This window comes from Ochotona princeps, chromosome 14 (genome assembly GCF_030435755.1).
Source record: "Ochotona princeps isolate mOchPri1 chromosome 14, mOchPri1.hap1, whole genome shotgun sequence".
NCBI classification, from domain to species: Eukaryota; Metazoa; Chordata; class Mammalia; order Lagomorpha; family Ochotonidae; genus Ochotona; species Ochotona princeps.
The window spans coordinates 41,324,461-41,334,264 of record NC_080845.1 but is presented as its reverse complement, the minus strand read 5'-3'; the positions used below and the strand labels follow the sequence as shown (position 1 = coordinate 41,334,264).

The 9,804-nt window shown below is 46.9% G+C and overlaps 1 protein-coding gene across 1 annotated transcript; it reads right to left on the bottom strand.

The window, feature by feature from the left end:
- Positions 1–880: 880 nt before the first annotated feature.
- Positions 881–8,704, bottom strand: LOC101531644 (cyclin-dependent kinase inhibitor 2A). The gene is made up of 3 exons (XM_012925785.2): positions 8,409–8,704; positions 3,510–3,816; positions 881–894 (listed from the first exon to the last, which is right to left on the bottom strand). Exons 1-3 carry the CDS (start codon positions 8,535–8,537, stop codon positions 881–883), a joined length of 450 nt encoding a protein of 149 aa, XP_012781239.1. The 5' UTR covers positions 8,538–8,704.
- Between the last annotated feature and the right edge of the window lie 1,100 nt (positions 8,705–9,804).

The window sequence follows — 9,804 nt, the reverse complement described above, 5'->3', positions numbered from 1 at the left end:
AAAGTTGCTGCCAGTGGAGCCCAGCATACAGAGCTAAGGTCAAGTATCCACCTCCATGAGGCCCCCAGCTGGCTACAGAGTGGAGCTCCAAAGTCCTGGGCCTGGCTCTGGACCTGGGCAAATGCCCCAATCTTCCCTCTGAGGGCTGGAGAGTTCGAGCTGACCTCTTCCTGGAATTTACAGTCATCATTTATATTGCGTTTCATCAATGATAAGACTTAACTTTGGCATTTTGTTACCTCTTAACAGTCCCCGGTGTGTCATATTCTGATTGCAGTGTTTTTCTAAGAGGAATATAAACTAATGATGTGACAAGTTGCCTTCTAGTTATGTGTTTTGAATGATTATTACTTGGTGTCTGTCTTCCCCTGTTCCGCTTCTTACAGAGTATCATAATAGGTGCTTAATACAAGGTAATGGAATACATAAGAAAATGAATGCGAAGTATTGTCTTTTTAATCTGAGTGTTAACTACCAACTGCACGCAGTTGGACCCAGGAAAAGTCACAACCCTCTTTAAGCTTTTCTAATTCACAAAATGTAAGGTCAGGAGCACTGGGCAGTTGTGACACTCCATAACAGAAAGTATACATAGGTGGGTAAGTGCTCCAAGCCTGGGTGGTCAGCTGGAAACCGCCAACCCTGGAAAAGAGCAGCTACGGACAACACTGCTGTATTCTTTTTTAAAACAAATTCTTTATGGAATTGTATAAATGGGAATTGACAAAGCAAGGGAAGGCACATAGAGGTTAAAAAAAAAAAAGCATTTCTTTTTTTTTTTTAAAGTTGGAACTAAGAAAGCAGGGAAGAACTGTGCGAGGTGGGGATGGTTGTAGCTGTGTTCCAACTTTGCAGATCGGCATCTCAGGGTAGCCAGGCCTCAGTGGTGACCATCTGCAGAGAGAGGAAAGAAAAGCTTTAGATACCAGAAGTCCACGACGTGTAGTCTTTCCTCCCAGACCCTATCAGATATACGGCCACCACACACGTGTGGCTTTTGTCTCTCTTGTGTCCAACGCACAGGACCCACCCACCTACCGATAGATACCTGTCAGCCGCCACCGCACTCCCAAGCCTGCCAAAGCGCCTCCGCCCGCCTGGTTCTCCGCCAGTGCGGAGGAACCGGAGCGCAAGTGCGCCCCGAGGGCTTGTAATTCTTTCCAGGTCTTCCAGGCTCGCTGCCGGGGCTGGGTGGGGGCGGCAGGGGCGCTGAGGCCGTCCCCGTCTGGCTCCAGACGTGTCCAGTTCTCAGTGCAGAGTAAGCCAGAGAGCTAGAAGCAAAGTGAGCCCCCAAATCTGGAAAGCTGGATCTAGGAGAAACTCGGGTTTCAGTTTCCCTTCCTCTGACTCCTCTAACGGCTCCTCTGGAGCAATACAAGATCCCTCCATGATCAGACTTCTCTGCCTTCCTCTCCATTCTCCTCCTAAATACATCGCAGTTCTCTGCAGCCCTCCATAATCTCCTACAGTCTTCAAACTCCAGAATCACTCCACCTACCTCCATGACTACTTGTTTTCATAGAAAATTTATCTGCCACCTTTTAAAATTAAAATACATATAAATTACAGAAAAAGTTACAGAATGAGAGGCAGAATTCTTTAATTCACTGGTTCATTCCTCAAACTGCCACAATCTCTGCCTGATGAAACCAGAAACTTCAAACCAGTCTCCCATGTGGGTGGAGGACTGCAAGCATTTGTCTTCTGGTGTTTTCCCAAGCCATTAAGGGAGCTGCATCAGAAATCAGAACTCAATCAATTGGCATCTGTAATCGGTGGTTGTCATTATGTCCTGATGTCGACCCCTGGCTGGCCACTCTTTAGCCCATCTGCTTGTTCACACTTCTCCAACACGTTGGTTTTCACACACCCACTCTCTAAGGATATACTCTTAGTGTTCATGGAAGTATGCTTTAAGAATGTAAGCTCTATGAGGGCAGGACTCTGATTTTTTATCTCTTGTTTCTATGACTCCAGCAACCCACAATAGGGCTGATCATGTAGCACACGTTAAATAAAGAAAGATATCCCCCCTTTTCCATATCCCTTCCTATCTGCAGATCCAACCATTCTGAGATGGAAAATACAATTGGACCTATGATGATTTCAATCTGCACTGAACAAGTGCAGACTTGTCCTCACGTGGTCCTCCTAGCCACGTTATGCCACCTAAATTGTATTTAGAGGTGATTTAAAGGATACAGGAGGATGAGTGTGGTTTGCCTGCAAGTAGTAGCTGAAAGCATCAGAGAATTTTGGTGTCCATGAAATTGGTGTCTTGAAGGCAAGTCCCCACCCACACTTAGGGAAACGATTGTTAGCTGTGCATGGAAAAGAGGGCTTGGGAAAAAAAGAACAGAGAAGAGGGAGAGAATGTTTGATTTATTTATTGAAGGTCGCTCAGTTAATTCATTTGCCTTGGAACAACTATTCTCTCTACATCTCAGCTCTTCTTGCCAAAGCTTCTATGATTGGCCCCGGTTCTACTTCAGGTCCAGAACGCAAGCTGTGGTTAGAGAGGGAAGGTCACTGAAGTAGAACTCACTTCTTAAGGCCAGTGGGGTCCTGCACTTCGCATTCACAGCGCCTTTCACTAAGGTCGCCCACACCTAGATTCTCCACTCTCTCTACCTTGACTCCACTCCCTGAGTCCCAGAGAGCCCCGCGTCTAATTCTGAGCCAACATGGATTTCAGTATCTTGAAAGTCATGTATTACTTTAAAGGTTAACATTAGGGTCATACACAGCCTCTTATATTTAATTTTAAAAATATACCCGGGAAGCAGAATAAAGCTCCGCACTTCAGATATACACACAAGTGGGGAATAGGGCTGCTGGGGTATGGGATTGGGGGTGGTGGATTCAGGTGCGCGGGGCAAGGAGGGCCACACACCCATTTCTCTATTTCATTGATCTCTCCAAGAAATTGAAATTTTAAGTGGAAAGGGGGAGAGGTAAAGTCTCTGTCTCCCATGGTGTGCAACAAGTCGAGTGTGAAGTTTGACATAATTCATTTTAGAGACTGTAGAACCCCTTAGCAGAGTTCTGGAAAATTACAGCTCTCTGCCACATAAAGCGAGGATCAGATTAGTATTCATTAATAGAACTGGGACTGCTGGGAATGACAAATGACGCATCTCCCGAACGCGCCCGGCACAACTGGTTTTGGAAGTTGTGGAGCTGGTCCAGCTTTGTGGCAATGCTGATTGGGGAACCTGAAGCCAGGTGAGAAGAAAGGGCTCACTAGCTTGGAGGAGAAAGATCCGGACCTTTGTTCTCTGAGGTCTCTAAAGACGCTTCGCAGTTTGGCCTGTAGCTATGGTGACGGTGTTATTTTGAGTGGTGGTGGAGGAGGCGTTATGGAGTACGGATGAGTTTTCACAAGCCTAAGGAATCCTCGCTGCGAAGAAAAGACTGGATTGGGCTGTAGCATCAGACTGCGGATCCTACTTCGCCAGCGCACTAAGCTTCGACCTTCGAGCTCAAATTCTTGGATCGTGCGTCCTCACCTGAGGGACTTTCCGCGGCCCTGGCGCTGGCGTGGAGACCACCTTCGGTGTCCCCCGCGGCCGCGCGCAGGTACCCTGCGACGTCGAGGTGGCCCTTCTCTTCAGCCAGGTCCACGGGCAGGCGGCCCCACGCGTCGCGCACGTCCAGCCGCGCCCCGGCCCGGTGCAGCGCCACCAGCGTGTCCAAGAAGCCCTCCCGGGCGGCGTCGTGCACCGGTCGGGTGAGGGTGACGGGGTCGGCGTAGTTGGGCTCGGCACCGTGGAGCAGCAGGAGCTCGGCTACGCGAGTGTTGCCCATCATCATGACCTGCAGGAGAGGGAAGAGCGGTCAAGTGTGGGGGCAGCACTAGTATGAAATAAATCTTCTTTGTTAAGTATCCCATCCTAGGCAGACAACAGGCAAGGCACTGTGCATAATTTCTACAGTTCTCCCGCCCAATTTCATCTTCAGTACACATTCAGTTGCAAAGTATTCTCTTCAAACTTTTGCGGAGCTCTAGTCTCACGCGGAACGTTACCAGAGACAAAACAAAAAGAGCGAGAGGGAAAGTGTTATATATATATATATTTTAAAATATACATACACACACACACTATTATCACTTCCAACTGTGTATATTTTCCCTGTCATTTTGAGATGGAACTATATAGGCATGAAAAGTTGTAGTACATCATTACGTATCCAAGCCAGGACATGGTAATTGTTAAAAATTTTAAAACCCAACAATCACTTTACTTTTTTTACACTTATCTTCCTTGAGTGTTAAAATTCATTTCCTTCAGGTATAAAATGTAGCTTATTAGACAGTTGGTCCTAAACTTGTCTGTAGTAAGTGAAATAAAGCTCTCCAAAAGATGTCCCTAAAAATTCTTTATTTTAGGCCTTTTTGTTTTAAAGTGCACAACACATTATGATCTCTATCTGACCTACATAAAGGAAGGACAGTTATCCTGAATGATTGAGGAGCATTCCATGAAACTACAAGTAGCCTTATAAGAAGACATAGTCAAAAGAAATAAGCATGGGGGTCCAGCGGCGTGGCCTAGCGGCTAAAGTCCTCGCCTTGAACGCCCCGGGATCCCATATGGGTGCCGGTTCTTCCGGCAGCTCCACTTCCCATCCAGCTCCCTGCTTGTGGCCTGGGAAAGCAGTCGAGGACGGCCCAAGGCTTTGGGACCCTGCACCCGCACAGCGCAGCACCAGCCGTTGTGCTCACTTGGGGAGTGAATCATCCTACGGAAGATCTTCCTCTCTGTCTGTCTCTCCTATCTGTATATCTGACTTTGTAATAAAAATTAAAAAAAAAAAAAAAGAAGAAGAAAGAAGCATGGGTATGGAGAACAGAGAGAAGGGTCACCAGAGAAGGAAAAGGCAAAAAACAAAATCCTCCTAGAGCTTCTCAAAGGAATCCCGTGGCTCCATTTTAGCGTCTTGACCTCTACGACTGTAAACAAACAAACAAACAAACAAAAAGTAATTCTGGCTTTGCTTTAGCCACTGATTGGGATGATGCATTACAGAGATGGAAAAGGAAAACACTTTTGTTCTAAAAATTGCTAATTTCTTATTCCTGGACCACTACTACAATTTGCAGGGCAATATGCCAATTGCAGCAAAAAGACAAAGCAGCAACAGATTTCTTTAAAAAAAAAATTTATTTACTTTTATCATAAAGTCAGATATATAGAGAGGAGGAAAGACAGAGAGGAAGATCTTCTGTCCGATGGTTCAGTCCCCAAGTGACCACTTCGGTGCTGCACCGAAGCCAGGAGCCAGACCTCCAGGTCTCCCACGCCGTGCAGGGTCCCAAGGTTTTGGACTGTCCTCTACTGCTTTCCCAGACCACAAGCAGGGAGCTGGATGAGATGCGAGGTGGCCAGGATTAGAACTGGTGCGCACACGGGATTCCAGCGCGGTCAAGGGGAGGTTAAGCCGCTAGGCCACTATGCTGGGGCCCGCAGCAACAGATTTCAAAAAAATAATAAAAAGCAGAAATGTGTATCTGATTAACACTACATCACATTAATTAATAGCTGCACATTTTTTTGGGGGGGTCAACTTTGCGACAATCCTGAACAAAAAGGGTTTCTTGTTTAAGCTGCAAAAACTTCCCTCTGAATCATCATTCTTTCTGTGGAAAATTTTAAATTTGGGAAAAATATTTCAAAGGAATTTGGAGCTTTTCGGACAGCTTTTTGCTTGCTCTATCTTCTGTTAAGAACTGTAATCATTTTCTGCTGTTTTTCAAACTTTGTTATCTTGTCCATCACTTCTACCACCAGATCTGTAACCACCACCTGAGAACTACCCCAGCTTCTTCCATCAAAACTACCCCTTTTTATGGGTCTGTGATTGCTGTTGTTCACTCTGATTTTTCAAAATAATGATAATTTTTACCACCACCTCCAGTATTTTCTCCTTTACTGCAGCTGTCATATCCTCCGCCTTCAACCTGTCTGCCTCCTTGGCTTCTATATCCTGGCCCACTTCCACCATAGTTTCTTCTGCTACCGTAACCAGGATCACCACCATAATCCACCACCTGCAAAATTATACCTCTCTACCTTCCTCTGCTGCCTTGTTTCTATCACCAATAGCGTCCTCTCCCACCAAGGTATCACCATGGCCAAAATTTCCTCCATCACCCCCGTAGTTTCTTCCACAACTCCAAGTTGCCAGATCCACATTAACAGCCACTTTATAATGCAGCAGCAGACTGTTCTTATTTAAAAGAGGCCACTTTCACTTCATGACAATGCCCACTAGTAGTTTGGTTTTCTTTTCCCTGAGGAACAGCTATTATCTTCTTTATCATGAGATTCAAGAGTTACACAAGCAAATCCTCTATCTTCATCGCTTCCCCCACATCCCCAAGTTTCATAACTTCCTTGGTCTTAATCTTCCCACACTTCACAAAGTAATCTCTCAAATTCTTCAGATTCTTCTGTTAGTGCTACCAGCAAGAATCTCCTTCACTTACATAACACAAGGCTTGACAAATCCTCTCTGGAAATGGCTCTCTGCGATTCCACTCCATGCCGACCAGCCTTGTGTTCAGGCATGAATTGCTGCATCCCCTCCATCAATACAAGAGTAAATAATAAAAACCGAAGCCCCTAGAATGTTTCATTTGGAGGAGGTGTCTCTCTTTACAATCTGTGAGTGCGCCCCATTTCTCAAAATGTTCTCTGAAGCTCTCCTATGTAGTTTCAAAGCTCAGCCCATCCACAGACATTTTCCACAGTGGCGCTGGTTCCCTTGCATAGTGGTCCTCCATTTTCAGGACTCACCTCTTCCAACTTGGAGTTCAACAGGGGACTGGGAGACGAATGGAAAACACTTCTAAGCTTATGATTTGAGAGTCAGTTAAGCAGAAAATGCTTACCTCTGATTCCTAAATCATCTTTTAGATGAAACCATTTCAAAGAGTAATTTTAAAATGGTGTGCAAGATCTTACCAGCTAAGCAAGTTGATGTTGAATGGAGGCAGGGGGATAAAGACAATTTTTTCAGTGTAATCATTATTTGGTTTTATATTAACTCTGCAATACTATGTTTAGAGAAGTTATTTATTTCTAGTCACATTCTGCCAAACATGAATTACTTAATTTGTCTAAATTTAGGAGCCAGAATAAATTATATTTGTTGGATTCTGCCCTAAAGAAAGTGAAACTAATTTGGTTTTCAAAAAGATCAAGAAGAAATATAAATGCATTAAATTACAGCAACTATAACAAAGAAAAATTAGTGCAATACATTGTTCTGTGTATGTTATGAAGACCTTCATTTTAGCATTATTAAATGCTTTTCTAACATTTTATGGTATAAAAAATTAAAAAGGGACACACTTGTAATTAGTTCAACCAATCTTAGCACTTAAAATCAAGAAGAAAATGAATGAAATGAATACTTGAAGGGTGATTAAATATATTTAAAAAGAAAATCCGAATTTAGTTATTTAAATTTCTTCTATCAACTAACCATGAACGACTGTATTAAACACAGACGTTGATAGGATTCTAAAATGAAAATTATTTCCTCTTTCTCTTTCTTTGCCATTAAAAAGTATCTGAAAACACTCAACTCTATTTTCCTTTTTGTACCTAATCAAATAAGAGCTCTTCTAAAATCCTAAAGCCTAATTGTCTCTGTAATACTGGCAAAATTTTATAGACATTATGTAATGAAGCAGGCACACATTACTACTGGCACATAGATACGCATGCTCTGGTGACCACCTACCCACGATCCAAGCCGGACGGCGAGAGGAGAGAAACGGCGCTTCTCAACCAGTACTTTAAACCAGAAAAAGGAAAAACTGCCCAGAATAACATACCAATGCTTCTCTCCATATGTTTGTCGTCATTTCCCCAGCTCCCTTACAAAGTACATATTTCCCCCACTCAGAGTTAAACACTACGCAGTTACTTTTGAATACTTTGAATTGTGTGAGTGGGTGTTTGTGTGCGTGTTTTAAATACAAACCTACTAGACAGGAGATTTCCACAGAAATCCCCCTTAGCAACAAAGAAGATAAAATGGCATCCGAGGGTCTCTTGAGTTCGGGGCTAATAAGCCCCAGCAAATAGTTTTAAAAATATATAGTTTGAAAATCACGTTTTACTCAAACGCTCGTTAAGTTTTCATATGTGATAAAACAGTGAGTTCGCTCTTCTAAGCCGCTATCCTTTCCCAGATCGGCCTGGCGTTTTAGAGGTCTGTAACGCACGTGCCTAACTCCCTGCTCCTCGAGAGCCCCGGGGATCGCCCAGCAGCATTCGAATCCCACCCGCATGCGCCAACTCCTGGTTCCAGCACCGAAGGATCCCTCAGGCCCAGCCTCGAGGCGCTCTCCAGACCCTCGGGGCGCCAGCTTCTCTCGCCTCAGCCCCGCGCACCTGGATCGGACGGCGGCCTAGGCGGTTCGGTGCGTTGGGCGGCACCCCCGCCTGCAGCAGGGCCCGCACCTCCTCCGCACGGCCCCTGGCCGCGGCCGTGGCCAGCTTGTCGGCCGCAGAGCGCTCCATCTGCTCCCGTCCGCTCGACCCTCGCGGCCTCCCTTCCTCCTCCTCAGCTGGCAAGAGCCTGGAGCCGCCCCACCCTCGGGTGATCAGCCCGCTCCTCCCGTTTCTTCCTGCCGGGCTGACGATAGAGGCCCCCCGGGACTCGGTCCTTAACTCCTCCCGCCGAGGGCGGCGTCTTCCCATCGCAGGGGGCGCCGTTCACGTGTCCCCGAGGAGAAGCCAATGGCCCTGAACACCACGGGAGGAACCTGACGCCTGTGGGGTCGCCCCGGGCTGAGGCTGCTCCACGAGCCCTGCCGGAAGCGGGCGGTGGGAGGAGGGCGCCTTGGGGGCGCCCATCACCTGTCCCCTCGCTCTCCCGCGCCGCCGCACTGTGCGCCGCGAGCTTCGGTGCCAAGCGCGCCCCCGAGAGCCGTCTCTTCCCCTCCCCCCGCCTCGTCCACGACCCCTCCCTCCTCCTCCTCTTCCTCCTCCTCCTCCTCGTCCTCCTCCTCCCACCGCTTCAGAAAACAGCGCGGGATTCCTAACGGCCACGCTCGGTGCAGGGCGTTCGGCACCACAGGCTCAGTCTTGCTTCCTCTTTTAACGCGAAGACCTCACAACCATCCCCCGCCTCACCCAGGGACCCGTTTCTGCCCAGCCATTGTGAAGTGTCTCTTCTCTTAGCCGCCCTGCCCTCTCGGCGCGGGGCTGCGCTTAGGGTCCGCCCGCAGCGAGGAGGCCTGAACCCCTCCGCCCTTGAGAGCAGAGCTGGCCTGCTCGCACCGCCCCTCCCCACACGGCTAAAAAACGGATGTCGGGGCGCGGGTTTTGTTCACACACGTGGGCAAAGTCCGGTAGAGGCTGGCTTTCATATCAAAGCCGGTAAACACGTGGGGCAGTGGAGACGGAGTCATGGGGGGAGGGTGCGTGGGGGGCGGGAGGCAAACCAGAATCTATCATGCACTCCCCACACTCCCTCATATATAATGAATAAACTAGTATAGCAAGCAAAAGGAAATAGCAGGTTAGATATTTTTGTGTCATCATCGCTTTTATCCTTTGAAAAATCTGTATTATGCTTTCAAAATCTGGATTGCTCCGACTTTGACACTTGTTTAAGCACAAACTTAACTCGGCCAGCTGCACAACCCAGCTCTGTTGCATCTATCTTTCAATCCTTGACTGGTTTCTCCAGCAGACCCAGAATGTCTTTTAGGTGTTGTTTATAGGAAAGCATCAATTCGGCATATTTTGCTGAATAGGAAAGCACCCTGCTTTAAAATGGTGC

Bases quoted from the DNA above. Each gene is read 5' to 3' on its own strand.
- LOC101531644 (XM_012925785.2), bottom strand. From the start codon at position 8,537: ATGGAGCGCTCTGCGGCCGACAAGCTGGCCACGGCCGCGGCCAGGGGC. The intron at 3,817-8,408 runs GTGCGCGGGGCT...CCTCTCCTGCAG, and splicing joins TAGGCCGCCGTCCGATCCAG to GTCATGATGATGGGCAACAC.